Genomic DNA, 25,067 nt, shown 5'->3' with positions numbered 1-25,067 from the left:
GAGGCTAAATCATTGAGTATACTTAAAGCAGAGGTTGATAGATTCTTGGTTAGTTGGGGTGTCCAAGGTTACAAGGAGAAGGCAAGAGAATGGGGTTGAGAGGGATAATAAATCAGCCATGATGGAATTGGGGAACAGACTCAATGGGCTGAATGGCCTAATCCTGCTCCCATATCTTGTGGTTTTTCTTGGGATTTTTTTGCTCTGCATCAGATCTGGAGTAACAACTATTTGATTCTCATTTTACACTTGTGTACTGGAAATGACATTAAACAATCTTGAATAAAACCTCAAGAACATGAAATATGTCATTATGTTCAAATTAAATGCAGTACATTTATATTTTTATCCGATATTCCATTCTTTATTACAAATCTGAAAATGTATGAGCTTTTTGTATATTAATGGAAAGGTTTAAAAAAATTAAAAATTTTGATGGCACAAATAAATTGAATGCAGTGGCCAATTTGGCCTTGAAATTCTATACATAGATTATCATACAAATTCTGAATGCTAATATATGAGCAGTTACAAACTCCTGGGAGTGTACATCTCACACAACCTCTCATGGTTATTTTAACAAAGTTATTGACGAGATCATAAGCCAGTTGAAATGCAGAAAGTAATTCCATCATGTTCCTACATGAAAGTTGCTAATGATATCCCAGGTTATTCCAACACTGTTCTGTGAATGTTGATCTTAATAATTAAGTGATATAATTGACCTCAGAGTGATTGGAAATTTGGTGTTTAGCAGGAGAAAAGTAATTAAATTGACTCCTCTTCCAGTGCTTATAAAAGAGGAGAGAACACAGGAGTGACCATATTTTTTGGAGCTCGGTGATGGGTTAGTTGGCCATTTCATTGTGGATCAGTCATAGCCACACAGAGCATCAAAATTGGGTTTATGCCATCTGCACTTGTGCATGTGTGCATAGATGCATGGAAAAATGTACTTGAAGCAGCATCGCAGGCACATGGCAATAGAGACACAACATTCACAATTAGAACTAAAAAAATGAAGTCCATTGTAGTGCAAGGTGATTCCAGTGTTGCTTAAACTAAAGCAGTGATTAGGGTTGTGCAGGTAAGTTCAAGAGTCAAATGGTTGAAGGGAAGTAGCTGTTCCTCAAACTGGTGGTGTGGGACCTCAAGTTTCTGTACTTTCTGCACGATGGTAGTTGTGTTATGATGGTATTGCCTGGACGGCAGGGGTATTTGGATGCTCGAAAGTTTTATTTCCATTTTGTACTCGACGACTGCAGTTACCATCAGTACCCATGAGGTGGGGAGAAATGTCAGTCCAAGGCCTTGTTTCATCGTACGGTTTTGTGTCTTTTACTGCAATAAGAATGCCAAGGTCATTGTGTAGGAGCAGAATTAATCAGACCTTTGCACAGACCATTGCTTAAATAATTAATTAATCACATGAGTGGGTCCAGTAAAGGGTTAAAATTCTAATAGTCTGCCAGAAGAGTGAAAAGCTCGAAGTAGAGGCCTTCTAAATATTTTGAAGAAAAATGACTTCCCTTGCCCAGATAAGCAAATATTTCATCTCAATGTATCTGATGATTTTTTGCATCAATATTCTCATGCTGTTGTTTTTTATTTTCTTGTTGCAGTCTCAACTGAGCATCTTGGGGTCCCCAAACCTAACCAGGTTTGACAGCAAAAGCAGCATTTTCAGTATAAGAGATCGGAAAGAGCCCAGCTCAGAAACTGAATTTGCTGATGACGAACACAGCACAGTGGAAGAAACGGATGGCAATCGGAAGAATTCTTTGTTTGTTCCGAACAAGGAGCCCAACAGGAGGAACAGCTATGGTGGCTACAGTCAACCCAGCAAGTCGTCCAAAATGTTTCCAGTACTCCCAGTCAATCCGAAAAGGAACAGCACAGTGGACTGCAATGGTGTGGTCTCACTTATTGGTGGCCCAGGAGCTACCCTACCTGGTGGACGTCTACTGCCTGAGGTGATAATAGATAAGGCAGCTACTGATGACAGTGTAAGGAAGTCAATGAGTAGATCAGTTTAGGCATGGCGGTCTATCTAACCTCTCCGCATTTATGTATGCCGCCCTTCCTGACACAGGATGCCTTTTAGGAATGGAAGTTGGTTTGTGCAACAGAACCTACATCTGCTTCTCCTCAGTTCCAAATTGTAACCTACAAGTGAACGTGCTTAATTGGGAATCTGTAAAAACATCCCTTCGTGAAAATGACCTAAGATGAAAAACTGGAACCTTTTCCACCCAAAGGAAACACTGTCACCAAACACTCACCCACTGTCTAATTTATGTTCAGATAATGCTAAAGAACATTAGAGGTGCTTGTTTTGAATAGAAATGTAAGAGGGCCTGAAGTTGGGCAGACTAGTACTGTTCACTGGAGAATAGGAGACATATGGGGTGATCGTAGAGATGTATATAAAATTGTGAGGGTATAGATAGGATGAATATACCCAGTACTTTACCCATTGTTAGGGAATCAAGAACTAGAGGGCATAGTTTAAGATGAGAGGGGAGAGATTTAAGAGACCTGTGGGACAATTTCACCACACGGGGTGGTAGGAATGGAATGAACTGCTAGACAGAGTGGTTGAGACGACTGCAGTAACGAGAGTTGAAAGGTGCTGGGACCACTGCATGGATAGGAAAGGTTGAGAGCCTTGGCAACCCTACCATTAACCGAGGGGCCCATGGACCCCAGGTTAGGAAACCTCTGGTTTAGAGGGATATGGGTCAATCATGAGCAAATGGGACTAGCTTAGTTGGGCAGTTTGGATGCCATGGACCAGTTGGGCTGAAAGGCCTGTTTCTGTGCTGTTCTATTCTATGACTCTGGTATGGAGTGTCATGGACTAACTCTCCCTTAATTTTGTATTATAAAAACTAGACGGCCCATGCGCTTCCTCATGAACAAGTCAGCCATGAAAGTGAAGAGAAAAGCCTACCCTCCTACAATGAGAAGCAAATGACATTAACACACTAGTTGTGAAGAAAACCAATGAAGGATGAATTCATTGATTTCATATTCCTAGGATAGCTGCTTCAGTGTTGTAGCCCTATGTCTAACTACAAGCCTACCGAGTGAAGCTTCTGATAATGAGCACAAGATTACTAATGTTGCACAGTGCAGTTTCCCTCTGAAGTCCACGCTGTAACCAGGGAATCAAAACAAAATCAAAAATGAATTCCAGATTATTTGGGTGGAAATGGGTCACTTCAGGATTACATCCTAAGGCATTTTCTGAAATCCTGCAACCAGCATTCAACTCCCCACCTAATGAATATGTATCTTCAGGTCTATATCTATAGAACTAGCATGCCAGCATAGCCTCACTAACACTTGAAATCTGAAGCATGGAGCATGTGAAATGATTTAAGCATAAATACAGCTGGCAGTTTTGCATTAATGAGCAAATTAAACAGATGGTATCCTTTTAATCTGTGCTTTGCAGGCCACATTACATAAGGAAGACAACTGACCTGTTTCAAAAGGCCAGCTTGTAATGTTATAGTTGATGTCATGATTGCATTCGACATTGGAAATAGTTTTATATCTCATAAACATTGAGGAACTTCTTTCAGTGCACCATTGGACAATTGCAGTTCTTAAACCATTTTTGAATTTGCAGTTCTAGATGCAAGAGGCATGGGTGCAAAAAATAAAATGATCCTGTCATGAGCCTTTAGCACCGCTTAGCTTTGTCACCACTGTTTACCATTGGAAGGCAAGGAGCAATACTTGCTTTGAGGAGCATTATTGGAATAAGTATTGAGTTTCCTTTATCTGTTTCCAAAGACAAGTGTGTGTTGACATTTAGCAAAAATTTGGTTAAATTGACACAGGTCACTTGTGTGCCCCTAAAATACTAAGCCGTGAAGAATTTTTTAAAAATATCTTACATTTCTAGGGTTAGGGAAGCATTATAATGGTAGCTTTGAACTTTTAGGGTAGATTTTATAATATTATTAGGATTATTCTGATATTTAGCTCAATCATTGAAATTCTGTCATAAATTAACTGAAAATAGTTCACTAATAAGTGCCCCTTATGCTTTAAAGAAAAATTTTAAGTTGCAAATTTTCAAAAAGTTCACTGCCTTCACAGATGGATTTGGCATACCATTAACTCGGTGTAAATCATGGCTTTATCCTACATGCTTGATAAATAGTTTGAAAGGCCCATATTTGTTTTTAGCATGGAAATTTAATTTTACAGTAATTTTATATTTTAAATATTTTCCGTTGAAAACACAAATGGTGTCATGGGGTGTGGTTGATGTTCCCTGTAGGGGTGGGGGAAAGACAGCTCAGAGGACATTGATGCTAAAGGGGCTATTAAGCTGACTTGACACCATTGTTAACTCGTGAGTGATGTGGTTGTCCAAACTATTTCCAGTCTTCCACCCAAATTTTCAAGCCACGCTGCCTGTGGTTAATTCATGCAGCCCCCTTAGATTGTCGTTTAAGCAATCTTATATCATCAACACTCACGATATAAAGAAAATGTTTGGTAACAAAAAGGTAGAAATAACGCTAATTATGATATTTTAAGGGCTAGTATCGCTCATTTTGAGCTTTTCTCTGTTTCAGTAAAATTAAGTTAACGATAGATGTTATAAAGGATACTGTCTCTTTAATTATATTCAGCATAATGCATGCGCTTAAGTTGTTCTGGTGAATGTTAGCCTGGTGTGGTATGTAGACCAGATCTCTCTGAAGCAAGGATTGTAAAGCCCCAGTATGAGAAGACTGTTGCAGGCATTTAATTAATCAATTTCATTGCTATCTATGCTGATCAATTGAAAGATTGAGCCTCCTTGAAATTATGCTGTTGGATGACATTTCACAATTGTTCACCTTAAGTTCCTATCTCTGTTACTTTAGCAGAGATGGTAATTATTGCAGTTAAATTGTATTTAGATTGAAATTTAGGAAAATGTGTATTAAGCGTTTGTATTCTCGTAGCTTGCAGCATAATTTAAACACCAGGGCTTGAACACTTGCTGGTAAGCGAGCTGATTAAATGATTTCCTTTAGCATTCCTCCAGACTTGAAGTACATGTTTGTGCTCCAGGTATTGGGTCTTCAGAGTGAAACAGGACCTTACATTGCCAGCTCTGAATACAGGAAATGAAGCTGTGTATCCCGGCTGGCACCCAAGTGCTGGCTTCAGTTTAGTGTTGATGAAAGTCGAAAGGGTCAAAATAAGTAATTTTTAAAAATTGAATGATCCCTCTGGGATCATTTGAAGATGTGCTGGCACGAGTTGTTTACGGCAGTTGGGATCTAAGCCTGAGAAGTTTCTGCCCACTTCTTCAAATGGTCTCATTTTGGATCACTTTCCCCCCCTGAATTTGCACATTTTCAATTGATGCAAAGCAGGAGCTGTTCCCATTGACATAAAGCATGCTATGTCATAGAAAAGAGCTACAAGTAAGTTGTAAACCGTTCTGTTCTGATGATGCGACTTAATTCAGGAAGCTCGAAGGTACTTAGTGCTTTTGCTGTTTGGATCATGGGAGACCAGAATCCAAATGTCAGCTCCACATGTTTACATTGCTAAAAGCCTGCTCCCTTCTCACTTAGCTGATAAAAAAAAACATGGGTCTGAGCTGAAAGACATGACCTGAATTTAGTGATCTAAACTCAGGAGCCTGATGCAAAGATGTTGCTCTCTAGTGACTGGAAGAATAGACGTGGCATACATTTATAAAACAAAGGCCAACCAATATGGTTCAAAGTATTTGATGCACTTGTTGCAAAAAAAACATTGCAATCTGTACATTAGCCCTTTAGATAGCTTGATTTGAATGGTTTCACCAAATTATATAAAATAAAATTATTCCAATCTAAGTTGAAATGGGGAGAATTTGGTGGGGACAGGGGTAAAAATTATTCTTTTGGGGTGTGTATAGCATAACAAAAGAACTTCAAACCAGAAACTTGGATTTGAATCCAGCCTACACTGATAAACCCTTTAGTTCTTTTTTGCCTTCTCTCCTTACTGTCAGTTGATAAATTGCTTCTGTTTCTATTAGCTGTAAATTTGTCGCCCAATTTGGTGATAATCTGGCAATTTCACTCAGAAATCACTCAATGACTAGGATGTAAAATAGTAACAATGCCTTGCGCAGTATGAGGTGCTCTCCTGAGGCTGTAGACAGATCAGAGGGAGCTTTACTTTCCATGTAACCTTGCTGGTACCTGACCTGAATGTTCCATACTGATACAGAGTGCCAAAAGTGTTTAATTCCCCAAAATTAAGATCTCCCCTTTTTTATTGGGGGCATGGACTGAAAAAGGAAGTCCTGTGGAAAATTACATTTCCACTGGAAAAAAACATAGATAAATGGTTTTACTTTACCCAAACTGTTAAATGTCATAACTGAGGGAAATAGCTTTGACTCAGGCCAAGTTAATTTTCTTAAACAAGATTAATAAAATAGTATTTCAAGAGAATTTATTTTTTTTAAAAAGTACATAAAATTCATGAGGTAATAATTAGGCTCCAAAAGATTTGTAAGTGGGTGTGTCATGGTATTTCATTGTGAGATGAAGTTTCATAGAACATAGAATAGTACAACACATTACAGGCCCTTCGGCCCACAATGTTGTGCCAACCCTCAAACCCTGCCTCTCATATAACCCCCCACCTTAAATTCCTCCATATACCTGTCTGGTAGTCTCTTAAACTTCACTAGTGTATCTGCCTCTACCACTGACTCAGGCATTGCATTCCACGCACCAACCACTCTCTGAGTGAAAAACCTTCCTCTAATATTCCCCTTGAACTTCCCACCCCTTACCTTAAAGCCATGTCCTCTTGTATTGAGCAGTGGTGCCCTGGGGAAGAGGCACTGGTTGTCCACTCTGTCTATTCCTCTTAATATCTTGTACACCTCTATCATATCTCCTTTCATCCTCCTCCTCTCCAAAGAGTAAAGCCCTAGCTCCCTTAATCTCTGATCATAATCCATACTCTCCAAACCAGGCAGCATCCTGGTAAATCTCCTCTGTACCCTTTCCAATGCTTCCACATCCTTTCTATAGTGAGGCAACCAGAACTGGACAGCTTGTTTTTTTATTTCTGCCAAAATTGTCTAAATTTTATGAAGATTTTGGCTAGTTGAAGGTAACTGTCACAACTTTTTGTCTAACAAAAGAATCTTTATATGAGCTCCCCATTCACATGTTTATGTTCAAACATTTTTGGATTTAACTTGTATCAATGAAGGTATTTTTGTAGCTTTGATCAAAAAGGTAATCTACCATAATGTCTTGTGTCTCAAGTTTAGTCATATTATGCATGAATTTGTTCTTGTGAATGCACATTGTGTAAAGTTGGCTGTTGTAATGTGTTTTTGTTGTTTTAAATTCTTCATATTTCACTTAGTTTTGGTCTCTGGTCCCAAACAATATTTCTCCTTCTAGAGCAAGGGTTCCCAACTTGGGGTCCACAGACCCAATGTTCCCTCTAAGGTGTGTGTGTGTGCGCGCACGCGCGCACATCTTTTGCTACTAGCGCACAAAGGAATTAAAACTGGACACAAAAGTTTGTCATCCTCTACCTCGTTGGCATATTAAGTATATTTCACGATCATACACAATCACATTTCCTTTTCCAGTTTCTGATGTGGGAGTTTATTATCCTTATCCAGGTTTACTTCCACTTAAAAAATTCAGTGTGCACATGTTGTTGTCACTGGGCAAAAAATTGCACAGCACAAGATTTTTGTGCACACTGGTCATTACTAATTAGAGGGAACATTGCATGGACCCGTTGCTTAGTGGCATAATAAAGGTTGGGAGCCCCTGTTCTAGAGGGAGGCATCTAGTACTCTGCCAATATCTGCTGTAACTGGTTGAGAGAGAAAATCTGAATGTCCTTCAGAATGTCTTCTTCCTCTTCTCCCCCCCCCCATCAGAAAAATACTTGCCCTGCCCACTTTGTCTATCCAAAATCCTTGCGTAGAGGACCAGAGAGATAAAATCCTTGTGCCAAGATATATTGGTGTATCCCAAAAACCTAAAATTTTATTTTGGAATTCATTCAGCCTAATCAAGAGGCCTGATGATTCCTCCATTGTATTGCGATGAAAGTAAAATTAGCATTGTATTGTTTTTCTGCACTTCCTAACATTTCAGATGAGTTCCGTTGATAATCCAGCATTCTTTCCTGACCGAGTTAAAGTTGTTCAAGTCCAAGGACTTGAAAATGTAATCTAGGATGATGTGTTAGTGGATTACGGGAGTGCTGCATTTGTCTCAGGTTCTGTCCTTTGGATAAGACTTTAAATTAACTTCTGCCTACCATGCAATAATCCATGGTACTTTATAAAACAAAGCATGGGGTACATCCAGTGTCTTGGGCAGCATTTCTCCATCTCATTGGTGTTTGTGGGATATTGCTTTGTGCAAAATGGCTGTCATCTATGTTTGCATAATAGTTTCTGTTCTTCAAAGAGAATTCATTTTATGTGATGTGCTCCGAGCGATTTCTGAGAGGTTTGATGTGATGCTCTAAAAATGCATGTTGCCTTTGTTAATGGTTGATTGAAACAATATAGATGTAGCCTTGGCATGGGGCCTCTAATTTTTACTTGCCTGCATAAAAATTTAACCAGACTAGATGGGAATTGAATGTCAAAGACATTGTCTTGTATATTTTGTTAATATTGACACAATGAATATGAGCAGAAGCACGAAGAGAAGTTGGACAAGAAGTCACATTTCTGTTCTATGCTGAGTTAGCTCATCTCAGCTAGAGCACCTGTGGAGACTTCATCTCAGAGTGATGGGTTAGAGACAATAGTTACCTTGATTATTGCTCTTGACTGGACCTTGCTGGGAAATCAAGTGTTTCAGGAGTGAAGGCTGGATCGACTGTGGGTCTTCCCAAGTTAACTGGCTGCTGACTGCTTGCGGGGTGAAGTGTTGGAGTACGTTTGGTGTCCATTGAACAGCGTGTGCAGGGCAGAACATTGAGTGAACATGTTAAGGTGTATCTAGTTGCCATTCTTTTATTAGTTTTAATGTGAATGAACTTTTTTCACTCTCATCCTTGCATTTTTTTATTGACTTTTGAAAATTCAAGTGCTATAAGAAGCCATTTTATATTTCTATATATTTTATATATATATAAATATATATATAAAATTACTGGTGAGAATCTTTAATTTGGATGATTAAAGTTTGTAAGTTACTGTGTTAATCAACCTCAATGAAAATATGTGGCAATATCTGAAATATTGTGGCAATGAAGCTGCAAAGCCATGCACGTTTCTGATGTGAATCTGAAAATGAGTTTGCTTTTCTCTCGGTACCCTAGTCTGTGGTCAGTGTGTTTGGGGAAGCAATTGAATGGCCTTGGTCACTGGGGAGCACTGATCTTGACCATTGTTTCAGTTTTAATTCTCTGGTTGTTTTGGAATTGTATTTTACAATTTGATTTACTTTCAAGACTTAAACCAATGGCTAAAGTTAATTATTTCTATTTAAACAAGTTTCGTAGGAGAAGACTTTTAGTTTCATACAAATCCCTTCCCTTCAATGGCCCTTCTCTAAGTAATGTTTGCTTGGAGGCTTCTATTGGGTAGATAAAATGCTTGACAGTAAGCTGACTCCTATAGAATTGGAATAATTGCAACACAGTACCTTGCATCACTGCTCCATGCAAATGCATTAGGATTGGCAAGTATGATTTCCAATAGTATGACTTGAGTTTGTCTTACCTGATGAAGAAAGATTTTTTAAACAATAAAAACAGAGCAGCTAAAGATATGTACTCCAAGTGGATGTGAAAGATTTTCCCTAAGACATAGGAGCAGAATTCAGCCATTTCACTCATTAAGTCTGCTCTGACAGTCAGTCATGAATGATTTTCCTTCTCAACACCATTCTCCTGCCTTCTCTCTGTAACCTTTGACACCCTTACTAATCAAGAGCCTATAACCTCCACTTTAAATATACCCAATGGCTTGACCTCCAGGCATCTGTGCCAACAAATTCCACAGATTCACCACCCTCTGGCTAAAGAAGTTCAACGTCGTCTCAGTTCTAAAGGGCCATCCTTCAATTCTGAGTATGTGTCCTCTGGTCCAAGGCCCCCTAAGTATAGGAAACATCCTCTATCTAGATCTGACAATTTTTGGTATGTTTCAATGAGATCCTCTCCTCAGTCTTCTAAACTCCAGTGAGCCCAGACCCATCAAATACTTCTCCTACATTTATCCTTTCAAAAGCCTCCTCTGATCGTCTCCAATGCCAGCTCATCTTTTCTGAGATATAGGGCACAAAACTGCTCACAATACGGTCTGACCATTGCCTTATAAAGCCTCAGCGTTACATCCTGGTATGTTTTACTCCTGGCATTTGCCTTCCTTAACATAGACTTAATCTGCACGTTAAGTCTTAGGGCTCCCAAGTCCCTTTGCACCTCCAATTTCTGATTTTGCTCCCCATTTAGAAAATGGTCTGTGTTTTTATTTCTTTTACCAAAGTGCATGACCATGTAGTTCATTACACTGCATTCCAGCTGTCACTTCTTTGCCCATTCTCCTAATCTGTCTAAGTCCTTCTGCAGATTCCCTGCTTCCACAACACTACCTGCACTTATTTATATTGTATGTAAACTTGGCCACAAACCAATCAATTCATCATCTAGATCATTAACATTTAACATGAAAAGCAGCAGACCCAGCACCATTGCCTGTGAAACACTATTGTTCAACCAGAAAAGGCCCACTTTATTCCCACTCTGTCTCCTGCCATTCAACCAATCTTCTGTCAATGCTAGTATCTTTCCTCTAATACCATGGACTTTTATCCTGTTTAGCAGTCTCATGTGAAGACCTTGTCAAAGGCCTTCTAAAAATCCTAGCAAAGCAATACCCACTGTCTCCCCTTTGTCTATCCTGCCTGTTATTTTCTCTAAGTATTCCAACAGATTTCCCATTAAGGAAGCCATGCTGACTTGCACCTATTTTATTGTGTGCCTCCAAGTACCCCAAAGTCACAATTTCATCCTTAATAATTGATAATAACTTGGCAACCACTGTAGGTGGGCTAATTGGCCCATAATTTCCTGTCCTTTGTCTCCCTCCCTTCTTAAAGAGTGGAGTGACATTTGTGATTTTCCAGTCCTCTGGAACCATTCCAGAATCTAGTAGTTCTTGGAAAAATCATTACTAATGCCTCCACAATCTCTTAAGCTAGTTCTTTCAGAACCCTGTAGTCCATTTGGTCCTAGTGATTTATTAGTAATAACTACTAAACTGACTTCTGCCCTTGACATACTCAAATCTTTGGCATACTGCTATCTTCCAGAGTGAAGACTGATGCCAAATACTTAATCAGTTCTTCTACCATTTTTTGTCCCCCATTAGTACCTCCCCAGCATCATTTTCCAATGGTCTGAGGTCCACTCTTGTCTTTTCGTATATCTAGAAAAAAACTTGTTACCCTCTTTTATATTATTGGCTAGCTTAACTTCAGATTTTATCTTTTCTCCCCTTATTGCTTTTTTAGTTGCATTCTATTGGTTCCCCATCGCTATCCTCTGGAGGTAGAACAGATAAAGTCTAAGCCACCTGTTGTGTTCCATAGCTTATATATGGATAATAATGGATTCCCTGCCAGGCAAAAGCAGGGAGAAATGCATTACTTCAACCCGCAGGAAGTCTGAACAGTGCTTTTGTTTCAATTCTTTGGATGGCCTTTCCCCAATTGTCCAGCTGAAAGTGCTTCTCGAGGATTATATTGAAGCCCTTTACACCATATGAAACCACCTGAGCTTTACAAATTTTTAAAAGAAAATCCTTTCTAAGGTTTCCTGGGTTGTGAACTGAATTTCAAACTGATATTATGTTTAGCCTCCCTTAATTTTCCCAACATCTCTGAGAGCCAAAACGGTATGTAATATTCTAAATGACGACAAGATCATGGGTGCTTGGTGTTCAATTAAATAATTCTAAACGTAGCACACTTGGTCACATCTGGGTGCATTACATGCTAAAAGGCACTTTGGGAGTTTGGATCATTGATCCCACATTGAACTTGTCTTGCAGAGATTCTTTATCCTTAGCATGAACTTTAATACCGTTGGAAAATGCAGGCTTTTCCTATAACTTGGTCACATATATTTATACATAAGTAGCAAAATAGCAACTGCTATTCCCAGACTCATGCCATCAGATCACCTGCTTGCCCCTGGCTTTTGAGCATTTCTTGCAGCCAATTCCCAATCTAGAACCATCCCTCCCCAACCCCCCCACACCACAATACCAGAAGATTCTCTCTCACAGTAAAGCAACGTGTATTTTTATCGACTAATACACATTGACCAAGACATTATGGAAGTTTAAGTGGGAAATGTACTGTATGCCTGGATATTTTTGTCTGGAATTCTGTAATTTCCTAAAGCTGTGTTGCATGTCTTATTTCCAAATCAGTGACTCGAGGCACATAACACGTGGAAAAGTGGATGGAGCAGTTGGCGTGGGGTGAAATGAATACATGAAAGACTGACAATGAGATCTTAAAGCATGTTATAAAAGCCAGTGTCAAAATAATTGAAACAATTGCAACATTTTTATGGCGCAGGTTAAAATAATGTGTTTCTCCCTGCTTTACCTTGTGACTTTGCCTCATGGGGAATCCATCATTGTTATCCAGCTCAGGCTAAGATAGCAAATCAGGCCTGATTCTCATAATTGAACCCCAGCATGACTACTAAGAAGTTTCGGTCAACATATGGGGTGTGTCACCCTTGCATCTGCAATTTTGGTTTTCAATCTACAAGGAAGTAATAGAATATACTGTATAACTTGTCATGTTCTAATTCCCAGTGGGCATCCTGGAATGTCAGTTAGGCTTCTGATTTGCCGTGTGAGGCAGTTAGCCACTATTATTCATATGATAGTACCTCTACACAAGATGCTAATTGGCTGAGAGAACTAAAATTCATCCTAGCAAAAGGGTATAATGTGGAACAATTTTTATCAGGTGTATCTAATCATGTAAACATAGGAAAAATAGAATATTATCAATTGAAGCCTAATTCAGGATTTGTCAGATAGCCTGAAAAATCTCTTTATGAAGTTCCTGTACCATCAGAAGTATAGCAGAGATGGAATTCTGTCTTCTGCCCCAACTCTCACTTTCACCTTATTAAGAGTCTTGTAAGATCTTGAAAGGATCGCCACCTTTTCATAATAGCTGCAAGATTTGGCAACTCGGTAGCGCTCGCTGCTCTTCAAAGTAGTTTATGCAGTGACTTTTGAAGTGATAATGTGATTTCATTCAAACAAGCATCACTTTGCATATTTTAAAGCCAGGAGAAATGCTGCAAATGCTGGAAATTTGAAGTAAAATTGTTGGAGTGTTCAACAATTGTTGGGTCAGGCAACATCTGAGAGGAGAGAAAGAAATGGTTTCAGGTGGATCCTTCAGAACTGGGAAAGTGAGCAAATAGACATGCTTTGAGCCACAGAGAAGGGAAGGACTAACGAGAGCAGAAGTATCTGCGGTAGATTGACCAAGGTTGTCCAGCTGACTTGGGTGCTTTTGGCACTTAACGAGCAAGAGGGAGATATGTGCTTGTTAATCCTCACTGATTTTAAATAAAGGAAGATGACTGGGTAGTTAAGAAAGGCATATGGTGTGTTGACTTTCGTTAATCAAGGAATTGAGTTCAAGAGCCGTGAGGTAATGTTACAGCTCTGTAAAACTCTGGTTAGAGCATTTGGAATATTCTGTTCAGTTCTGGTCACATTCTAGGAAGGATATGGAAGATTTATAGAGGGTGCAGAGGAGATTTACCAGTATCCTAGGCCTTATGAAAATGGGTTGAGTTGGTTAGGGCTTTTCTCTTTGGAGTGAAGGAGGTTGTGAGGTGACTTGATAGAGGCTTGCAGAATGATAAGAGGCAGAGATAAAGTGGATTGCCAGCACCTTTTTCCCAGGCAGAAATGGCTAATACAAGTGGGCATAATTTTAAAATGATTGGAGGAAAGTATTGGGGGGTGGGGTGAGATGTCAGAGGTAAGTTTTTTTACACTGAAAGTGGTGGGTGTGTGGAACATGTTGCTAGGGGTGGTGGTATAGGCAGAAACATTGGAGACATTTAAGAATTGCTAAACTAAACACATGGATGAAAGTAAAATGCAGGGTTATGGAAGAGGAAAGAGTTAGATTGACTTTTGAGTAGGTTAGAAAGTTAATATTGAATCTAAAGAGCTGCAACATGCCTAGGTAATGAGGAGGTAAGTTTGTATTGGTCTTGGTTGGAACAGTGTAGTAAGTTGTTGAGAGAGAGAGAGGGGTCAGACTTAAAGTGAAAAGTGATGGGAAGGTCAGATTGATCCTTGCTGATTGGCCTAATCTAAATTCGGTTTATCCAATGTAGAGGAGCTGTTTGATGCACCATCAATAACTCACACTGAGACGTAAGGCGAGATATCGGCTTTTATTGACTGGAAGAAGGAACCAGGAGTGAGTGTCCATCATACTATGTCCTGGAGACTGAGGCCGAGCGTCAGGCCTCAGATCGCCTTTATACAGGGGCCTGTGGGAGGAGCCACAGGAGCAGTCAGCAGGGGACGTGTCCAGACAGGCACATAGTTCACCACACTGTTATATCTTTTAAATACAACCGTTTATATGTTATTGCTGTGAAACTCCAAAGGGCAGGAGTAGTGTACATTTGTGACTTTCAATTAAATTGTTGTTATCTGGGTCCCTGTTAGCACTAATTTACTTTTCAGCGAACTGTTTTGCAGCATGAAACGACACGGGAGACTAAACTACTTCCTTCATCTACCCAAGGAATGATTAACTTTTCAATTTCATGTGAGCAATATTTCCAAGAGCCAAACCCTGCAGCAAATTCAAAACAATAGAGGAAAATTAAACTTGTAAGCAGTTAATGCAGCATTACTGTCATTTAAACACAGCTGCAGTCAGGCTGACTCGTTTGAAAAGAGGAGATTTAAAGGGCAGTTCAGGGTGCAAATGTGTCAACGCAGCTATGTGCAATGCCAGATTAGTTTCTTGAAAGTAAAAGGGCTAATGTGTGTTAGAGGAGGGAACTATTAAAAGATTATTCCAATGCCTTAACATTGTGGTGCAGAATAGGCCTTTCGTCCCATAATGTTGGGCTGGCCTTTTAGTCTACTGTTAGGTCAATCTTGTCCTTCCCTCCTACATGGCATTCCATTTTTCTATCAACTACATGCCTATCTAAGAGTTTCTTAAATGCCGTTAATTTTCGGCCTCTACCACCACCCCTCACAAGGCATTTCACCCACTTTCCTCCAAATACCTTAAAATTATGCCCCCTTGTCTCAGTCATTTCCACCTTGGGGAAAGCTGTCTCTGGCTGTCCACTCGATCTATGCCTCTATCATCCCGTACTAGTCTTGTCTTAGTCATCTAATAATATTTTAATTAACTATGTGCGTGAAACTCGGTCTCAATTGATCATGTGCTACATATGAGGTTTATTTGTAAGAAATTCAGTAAGATGAAACTAATTTCTTGAATTACTGACAAAGCAGAAAATAATGAAAATATGCAGCATGTCTGTCAAGGTGTACGAATTTAATCAAAGCAAGTTGATGCCAGGGCATTTAAGCATGTTGTCGTCAGAAGCCACTTGCTTATATTTCATGGGGACTTTTATAGACAAAACTCAAGTTTCAAATATTTGTCATCTGTCAGAAGCACAGTGAGGACTGGTTTCTTCCTGACCCAGGAGTCTTTCAACTCGAGTCACAAGGTGAACGTTTTGATGTGCCTGGGTACGTTCTGTCAGGAGTTGGTGAATTATACTCGGACTATAAAATCTATAGCAGTATCAGTGTTGGTATCAATTTCAAGCAGTGTGGTACTGAGTGAGTTTCATTTATTTATTCACTTCAGGCACCTCTGCATTGCTGGCAAAGCCAGTGTTTATAGTCTGCCCCCAAGTGCCCTTGAGGAGGTGGTGATCAGTCACTGGTGAAGGTGCACAAGTTGAGGACACAGGTTCAGGATTTAGACCCAATGACAATGAAGGAACGATGATAGATTTTCAACTTGGAAGAGAATCTGGCAGGTGGTGGATGTTTTCCCCATGCATCTGTAACCTTTGAGTCTTTGGTGGTAGAGTTTGTGGGCTTGAGAGAGACTGCATCGTTGACAAGTACCTGTTGTGCTCTTTGCAAATGTTGCATGTCGCAGCCATTGTGCTGTTGATGGAGGGAATGGATATTCAGTATAGCAAGCCAGGTATCCAGGGCTGCTCTGTTGTGGATGGTCATCGTCTTAAGCCTGTAACCCCTACTGGGTCAGTTTGCCAGAGTCCCCTGTCCCGAGCCAGTCTCCTAAGTTGTCCTCAGGTGTAACACATCTTGGGTGAATATCCTTCCTCTCCTATGGATGAGATCTTTGGAGCTTCTGTTGGCATTTCTGTGGCTCTGGGTCCTTAAGGGGTGGGGTTGCTAACCCCATGCCCAACCTCCCTTCATTCACTGCAGGGCTTGAGATTGTCCATGGTGGAGATTATTGTGGATGGTGCCAACTGCTTTAGTGTTGTTGCAGCTGCCCTCTTCTACTTAAGTAGTTAATACGCCACCCCATTCCTATCGTGCAACTTGTCGCCGATGGAAATGCTTTTTTGTTGAGAGATGAGCCACTTACAATTGGACATAAAGCCTGTGAATTTATTATTCATTTGAGTGATCCAATTGAGTTCTTGGCTATCTGTGACCCCTGCAATGTTAATGAAAGGGGTGATGGGGAGATTTGATGATGGTATTGCCATTGAATATCAAGGGTAGGTGGTTAGTCCTTCTTTTGGTGTTGGTACTTGTCTGACTCTTTGGTGTGTGAATGTTACTTGCCATCTATTAGCCTGTGCCTGAAAGTCATCTATGTCTTACTGGATGAAAGCTTGAGTCAAAGAATTGTGAATGGAACCAAATAGTATGCGATCAGTACCCCTTTCCAGCTTAATCCCTGTTTTAAGAACGGCTTCTTGCCCTCTGCCATCAGATTTCTGAAGGGACAATGAACCAACCCATAAGCACCTCAGGCTCACTATGAACCATGAAGCACCACTATGATGTGCCTCCTTATTTCAGTCCTAGATGGCTCATGCCTCCTGAGGCTGGGATTGATCTTTGCCAACTGCAACCATCTTGCTCTGTGTAAAGTAAGACTCCAACTGTAGGAGTGCTTTTCTCTGGATGCTCATTACTTCCTCAATGTAACACTCGGCATTGCAGGCAGTCGCTCGTGCCTCGCCCCACTCTGGAATTCTGCCCTTTGGCCCATTCATAAAATTTAAAGCTGTGAATTCTGAGGCTGTGAAACCCAAACTGTGTTTCTGTGAATAGGTTCTTCCTGTACAAGTATGGCTCGATAGCTACCTTGATGATGTCTTTCATCGCTTTGAGAGTAGACTGGCAGAAATTAGCTGGGTTGGATTTATCTGGCATTTTGTGAACAAGACATTCCTGGGCTGTTTAGAACATAGAATACAGCAGCACAATACAAGCCATTCAGCCCATGATGTTGTGCCTAGCTTTTAAACTATTCTAACTTCATTCTAATCCTTCCTTCTGACATAGCCCACCATTTTTCTATTATCCATATGCCTATCTGAGAGTTTCTTTGATGTCCCTGATATATCTGCTTCAGAACCAACCCTGGCAGGGTTTTCCATGCACCCACCACTTTAAAAAAAAAAATACGATGAAAGCTCATCTCTGCCATTCCCCTCTCTTTCCTCCAACCACCTTAAAATTATGTCACCTCGTATTATCCATTTTCGCCCTGAGGTAAAGTCTTTGGCTCTCCGCTCGATCTATGCCTCATATCATCTTGTACACCTCTATCAAGTCACCTCTCATCCTCCTTCACTCTAGAGAGAAAAGCCCTAGCTTGCTCAATCCTCATAAGACATGCTCTCTAATGCAGACAGCATCCTGGTAAATCTCCTCTGCACCCTCTCTAACACATCCAAAGCCTTCCTGTAATGAGGTGACCGGAACTGAACAAAATATTCCAAATGTGGTCTAACCAGGACTTTATAGAGCTGCAACACTACCTGTTGGACTCGGACATTCCACGTTCTCTGGTAGATCTAGGTGTGAAAATTGCAATGGGATGGTGTGTGAAGTCCATGTCTTCAGTACTGGCAATAAGTTCATTGTCTGGAACCAGGGCCTTTGCTGTTTCTTGCTACATGGAGTGAATCAAATTGACTGAAGGCCAGCTTTGTATCACAGTGTGAGTCCCCAGGAGAGAGCTTGAGGCATTGCTAGCTTGATATACAGTAGTTGTGAAGAATGGAGCTCCATCTCTAGCACTTGCACACTGGGCCCCACGGTTGAGGAGGACAGGGATGTTCTTGGAGCCTTCTCCACTGGTCCGCTGTTATTCACAATGGATATGTGAGGACTGCAGAAGTTCAGTCTCATCCACTGCCTGTGAGATCACTTACATGAACTTGAGGTTAGCATGGAGAGGTTGGACTACTTCTGTATTATTTCATGACATTGTCTGACTCCAAGAAAGAGGAACAAAAATTCTATAGGAGATTAATAACAATACAGATGATGATTGAATGTAAGAGAAAATTACCTCGAGACCCAATGCTAAAAACAGGCTATTCAATCCCAAAGTTATTATGGCGAAGAGCATATCAAACTGGTGTCTGATTCAGGCAGATAATCAGAAACTACCCAATTTCTCTGATAAAACTCTGTTTGGTACTTCTCCAGAATACTCTGTGATGCATGTAGAAGGGAAAGGAGACGGTGGAAGTAGTGGAGGGTATTCCCAGATGAAGATTATTGAAATGTGTGCCCTAGGTCAAATTATTTTTTTTTGGATTTGCTTTTTTATTGTCACATGTACCAAGGTCAGCGAAAAGTTCATTTTGCATACTGTTTATATAGATCAAATCATTACACAGTGCATTGAATTGGAATGTGGTTTTAAAATTAAGTGCAGAATAAAGTGTAAAATCTCCTGAAAAAGTACAGTGCAGGCAAATGATGAAATGCAAGATCATAATGCAGCATTTGAGGCCAAGGGTCCACCTTATTGTATAAGTGATCCCTTCAAGAGTCTGATAACAGCGCGATAGAAGCTGTCCTAGAGCCTGGTGGTACATGTTTTCAGGCTTTTGCATCTTTTACAAAAGTACAAAATAAATTTATTATCAAAGTACATGTATGTCATCATACACAAGTCTGAGATTCATTTTCTTGCGGGCATTTGCAGTATATACAGGAAACACAATAGGATCAATTAAAGACCACACCCAACAGGACAGACAGATGGCCATTATGCAAAAGACAGCAAACTGTGCAAATACTGAAAGAAAATAATGATTATAAATATGTAAACAATAAATGTTAAGAACATGAGATGAAGAGTCCTTGAAAGTGAGATTCATAGAGGTTTAAGGAACAGTTCAGTGATGAGGTAAGTGAAGTTATCCTCTCTGGTTCAAGAGCCAGATGGTTGAGGGGCAATAACTGTTCCTGAACCTGGTGTTGTGAGTCCTGAAGCTATTGTACCTCCTCCAGCAGCGAGAAGAGAGCATGGCCTTGGATGGTGGGTGTCCTTGATGATGGATGATGCTTTCCTGCAACAGTGTTCCATATAGATGTGCTCAATGGGGGGTAGGGCTTTACCCGTGATGGACTGGGCTATATGGACTACTTTTTGTAGACTTTTCCATTCAAGGGTATTGCTGTTTCCATACCAGGCTGTGGTGCAACAAGTTAGTATTGTCTCCACAACACACCGACAGAATTTAGTCAAAGTTTTAGATGACATGGCGAGTCTTCACAAACTTCTGAGAACGTAGAGGCACTGCTGTGCTGCCTTCTAAATGGCACTTGTATGCTGGACCCAGGACAGATCCTCTGAAATGATAACACTGAGGAATTTAACATTGTTGGCCCTCTCCACCTCCAATGAGGACTGACTCACGGACCTCCAGTTTCCTCCTCCTGAAGTCAATAATCAGCTCCTTGGTCTTGCTGACGTCGAGTGGGAGGTTGTTGTTGTGACACCACTCAGCCAGATTGTCAGTCTCCCTCCTCGATGCTGATTCGTCACCACCTTTGATTCGACCAATGACAGTGATGTCATCAGCAAACTTAAATATGTCATTGGAGCTCTGCTTAGCCACACTGTCACAAGTATAAAGCAACTGGAGTAGAGGGCCTTGTGGTGCACCTGTTCTGATGGAGATCGTGGAGGGGATGTTGTTGCCAATACGAACTGAATGGGGTCTGCAAGTGAGGAAATCAAGCTCTAATTGCATAAGCTGATTTTGAGGCCAAGGTCTTGAAGCTTATTGATTAGTTCTGAGGGGGTAATGATGTTGAATGCAGAGCTGTTGTCAATGAAGAGCATCCTGATGTATGCATCTCCACTAAGTGTTCCAGGGTTGAGTGAAGAGCCAATGAGATGGCCTCTGTTGTGATGGTAGGCAAATTCCAGCAGATCCAAGTTGCCTCTCAGGCAGGAGTTGACATGTTTCATCACCAACCTTTCAAAACACTTCACAGAGGGTGTAAGTGCTTCTTCACCACTGGTTTAATTGAATCCTATTTGAAGACCTGTGAAGCAAGATGATAAAGATATTAGTGAACATTCCAATCAGTTGATCAGCTCAGGTCTTTAGTAGTTGGTCAGGTGCTCCATCTCGGCCAACCCATGTCGCTTGGTTTCACTTTGTAGGAGCTGACAGCATTCAAGCTCTACCACCGCTGCAGAGCATCATTCAGTAATTCAAGTTTGGTCCAGAGTTGCCACTTCGCACATGATATGGCTTTCCAGAGATCGTTCTTGAACCTTGTGTATCTTATTTGGTTGCCAAACCTGAACACCACTGATCTAGCCCTCAGCAGATTGTGAATCTCATAGTTCATCCAGGACTTCTGGTTGGGGAAACCTCTGAATGATTTTGTGGGGACGCACTCGTCTACAACTTCTTTATAAAGTTGCTGACATCCATGGCCTACTTGGTCGGATCCTCTGAGTCCTTGAACATGGCCCAGTCCGCTGACTCGAAGCAATCTTGTAGTCGCGCCTTTGCTCCAGGACAAACTCTTCACTGTCCTCATCTCTTTAGCCTCTGCCTGTATACAGGTAGGAGGAGTTCAGCCAGATGATCAGGTTCCCCAAAATGCGGTCCAGGGATCAAACGGTCGGCATTCCTTGCGGTAGTATATCAGCGGTCAAGTGTGTTGGAACCCTGGTGCTACAGGTGATGATGATAATTGGGCAGAGATTTCTTCAAACAAGCCTGACTGAAGTCCCCGACGATGATTTGAAAGGTGTTGGGGTAGGCTGTTTCTTGTTTGCTGTTGGTGGCACTCAGAACCACAAGTGCTTCCTTTGGTGAACTGTGGTCAGGATGACAGAGGAAAACTTTCTTGGTGTGGAGAATGGTTGCTATTTAATCATTAGATGTTTCAGGTCAGGGGAACAAGAGTGCGACAAGACCACCATCTCCAAGCACCGCAAACAATTTATCATGAAACTCAGAGCCCCCACCTTTTGCCTTCTCCAAATCAGCAGTCTGGTCCATCCCGTGTATCAAAAAGCCTGCAGGTCTTATTGATGCATCCAACATGTCTTGAGTTAGCCATGTCTTTGTGAAATACAGGAAGCAGTAATCCCTCATTTCCCTCCGAGACAGCAGTCTTGCCCTCAGTTACTCAATCTTGTTCTCCAGTGACTGTACATTTGCTAACAAAATACAGGGTAAAAGTTTCATACCCAGACATTTTAGTCTGGTTTGCAGCCCTCCCCTCCTCCCTCTCCTACAGCTGTGGTGATGTGCCTTCATCCACTTAATAGTGACATGCCTGCATTCCTGAGAGTTAAATCCACTGAACCATGAGTTCGTTAAGCCAGTTTAAAAGTTTGTTACTTTAAGGGAAAGAGCAGACTGCAGATTGCAGTGATAACAGTTCAGAAGAGGTATATCTAGAAGATTTGTGTGCAGCCTGTAATGTCTCCATGTTGCCAGCACCAGCTTGAATCATCTTGATTCTGCCAGATGGGAGAGCAAAGAGAGTGTCCAGCATCTTTGATCATGCTGGTTGCTTTGTGGCAGGAAGTATAGATAGAGTCCACAGAGAGGATTTTAATGATTGTATGAACTTAAGGTTGGCATGGATGAGTTAGACTGAAGGACCTATCTCCATGCTGTATTACTCCATGTCCCTATTCTGTTGTTGCATAACCTTACAGCCGAATGATCATTGACCTTACCTGCACCTCCCCACCTTACTCTACGATCCTCGATTTTTGCCAGTAGTCCAAAAATACTCCTTGCCCTTCTTGGCTTTCTGGGATGGAATAATTACAAATGCTTGCAATCCTTGGAAAATGAACTCCCCCTCATCTCAGTCCTGGATGGTCAAGACAATTATCCCTGTTTCTTATTCACTCACCAGGAAAAGCATCTGAACAGCATCCATCTATTATTATTACCATCTAATTCTTAAACTCTTGAGAAGAGTGGGGTTTTCTTGCTCAATCTTTTCTTGTAAGTCAAGCCCCTTGTGGCAAGAATTAATCCAGTTAATTTTTACCTCAAAATTAAGCCTTCCTTTTGACAGTTAAGATAACCACAGCTGCATACAGTCTCCAAGTCCTGTATTCAATCTACCTGTCCACATTCCGTTTGTCTTCATAATTTGATCTACCTAATTTGTGTCTCATGTACAAATGCAACCAGATCCCTCTGCACACCAATGTTTAATAACCTTGCACTATTGTAATATTCTTGATTTCTTCCTTTTTTAAAAAAAGTTGATTGGCTCCCATCTCTATTTTTTTCCATCTTTTTATCCACAAACTTTGTCTGTACCATAAGATGTAAGAACAGAATTAGGCTATTTGGCCCATCATGTCTGCTCCAGCATTCAGTCATGGTTAGTTTTTTTGCAATCGCATTCTCCCATCTTTTCCCCATAACCCCCAACCCTCTTACATCCTGATCTTTCAGCATCCAGTGAGTTTCAATGAGATCCTTCCTCATCCTAAACTTCTATCTTGGGCTGGTGGATGCAAGTGGCAGAATTAAGTGGAGCACCATGACATCCAGGCCAGAATGATAATTTCAGTAGGCACATTTAAGTTAGGAGGATTGTACTTGGATGTAAACGCTTGTTCAATGCCATATGCAGTTATCCTTCCAACAGATGGAATCAGTCTGCATTCAGCTTTCCTTTGGAGACTATTTGGAAAATATTGTTTGTCTTCTGTGCTGTTGGGGGACTGCTGTTCAATCACTCTTTTGTGGAGCTATGGCAGAAAGTGCTCTGAAGAAGCAGTCAGTTAAATAGTTATTCATGTGCTTTGTGATGTATTTGGCTTGGATACTGCAGGAGCTTTCCAGTAATTGTTTCAATCTGGAAACAGGCATGAGTGTGTTTGCTGGGAGCCAGTGAAACACTGTCTAAAGCTTAGCCTGCTTGTTGATCTTCCTCTCCCAGTTAGGTTTACTGTTAGCAAATCTGTTGCCACTAATGACAGGGGATAGTGCATTTCAATGTGAATAACTGACACACCTGGCATCAGAAAAACATGAAGCTGAGCAAAGATAACTCAAATACACAGAATTAAATATTGGGAATGTACATCATTCCTTAGTCATGTTGCACACCCATTATACTTGGGTGTTTGAGTAGTGTGTTAACTGATTGGATTAGTGTCCCAAGTAAATTTATTGTCACATGCACAAGTGCGGTGAGGTTACAGGTACAAAGAAAAACGTGCTTGCAACAGCATCACAAGCACATAGATACAGACAAAACACAAGACATTGGAGGGAGAAAAACTGTGCAAAACATAGGCGTTGGTACAAAAATAAAAATCTGAGACAAGCCAATTGTAGTGCAAAGGATTGGCTGGAGTCTGTGGGAGCTGAGGTGTGGTTTAGGTTGGTCAGGAACCTAATGGTTGAGGGGAAGTAACTCTTCCTGAATCTGGTGGTGTATGAATTGAGGCTTCTGTACCTCCTGCCTTACTGATGGTAGCAGCATGACCCCAATGGTGGAAATCCTCAATGATAGATGCCGTGTTCTTGAGGTAATAACCAGGGTCACGGGTTTGAATCCCTAGTCCATTCCCTCTCCTATAGCAGTTGGGAAATTCAATTAATAAAACAAATCTGGGATCAGAAATAGTTATCAAGCGGGACAGGTCATGCCATTTTGTAATCTTTAGCCAATGCATGACTCCAGACCCAGAACTCTGGAGCTGCCTTTGGAATAGCCTGGCAAACTATTCAATTCTTGGCCATGCTAGCATTCCCCAATTACATGGCTGAATTAAGAATGTGTTTAAAGAAAGCATCCACCTGCTGCTGGCCCCTACTTGCAGGTGGACCTTCACAACTAGCCAGTCGCCACACACATTGTAGTGAGCCAATAGTGATAAAGTATCCCAACTTGCAACCAAAAATATCCATCTGAATCATGAGCTGCCTGTCCTCTGTACACATGCTGATGGGTCATGTTATAAATTTTGAGCACCATCAGTTCTAATTTTCAACTGCCTTTCAATGACTTTACTTTCATATAGAGTATATGTTCCACCTGTAAATTGGAGCAAACTCTCAAAACTATAAAATGGTAGATCATATTGCCCTTGATGTAAGATGATGAGAGCACCCGGTCAGACAGTAAAAGAGAAGTTCTAACAAAATGAACCATCCCACAGATACCACCTTTGTTCCTTTCCATAGATGTTGCCTGACCTGCTGAGTTCCTCCGGCATTTTATGTGTGTGACTTAAGAGAATTCTTATCTCCAAAGTTGAGAATGAAAATTCTGTCAATCTACATAAATACTTGGTTAAATTGATTGCGTTGAACGGTTATAGCAAGGCTGCTTCGTCAAGTTCCGGAGATGGTGGCTGGGTTATTTGCTGCTTGCAGTTATGACAGTGCTTTGAAGGTCTTTCATTAGGAAGGAATTGAAGGAAATTCACGGTATCTATGAAAGACAGCAATAAGTGCACGATTCAGATGGTGCTCCT

At 40.9% G+C, this 25,067-nt stretch overlaps 1 protein-coding gene across 11 annotated transcripts in view; it reads left to right on the top strand.

The window, feature by feature from the left end:
* LOC132384676 (sodium channel protein type 8 subunit alpha-like) overlaps positions 1 to 25,067 on the top strand; it is a 231,184-nt gene that overhangs the window by 118,485 nt on the left and 87,632 nt on the right. For 4 of the 11 annotated variants that reach the window (XM_059956037.1, XM_059956031.1, XM_059956038.1 and 1 more), the window contains exon 11: positions 1,623 to 1,973. In XM_059956037.1, coding sequence (XP_059812020.1) covers positions 1,623 to 1,973 — 351 coding nt within the window. Of the gene's footprint in view, positions 1 to 1,622; positions 2,031 to 8,948; positions 8,952 to 25,067 lie in introns of all 11 variants that reach the window. The other 7 variants (XM_059956029.1, XM_059956030.1, XM_059956027.1 and 4 more) reach the window with 4 other exon arrangements.

This window comes from Hypanus sabinus, chromosome X1 (assembly GCF_030144855.1).
Source record: "Hypanus sabinus isolate sHypSab1 chromosome X1, sHypSab1.hap1, whole genome shotgun sequence".
Classification (NCBI taxonomy): domain Eukaryota; kingdom Metazoa; phylum Chordata; class Chondrichthyes; order Myliobatiformes; family Dasyatidae; genus Hypanus; species Hypanus sabinus.
Note: the sequence above shows the minus strand (reverse complement) of the source record. Positions and strands in the feature narration are given on the sequence as shown.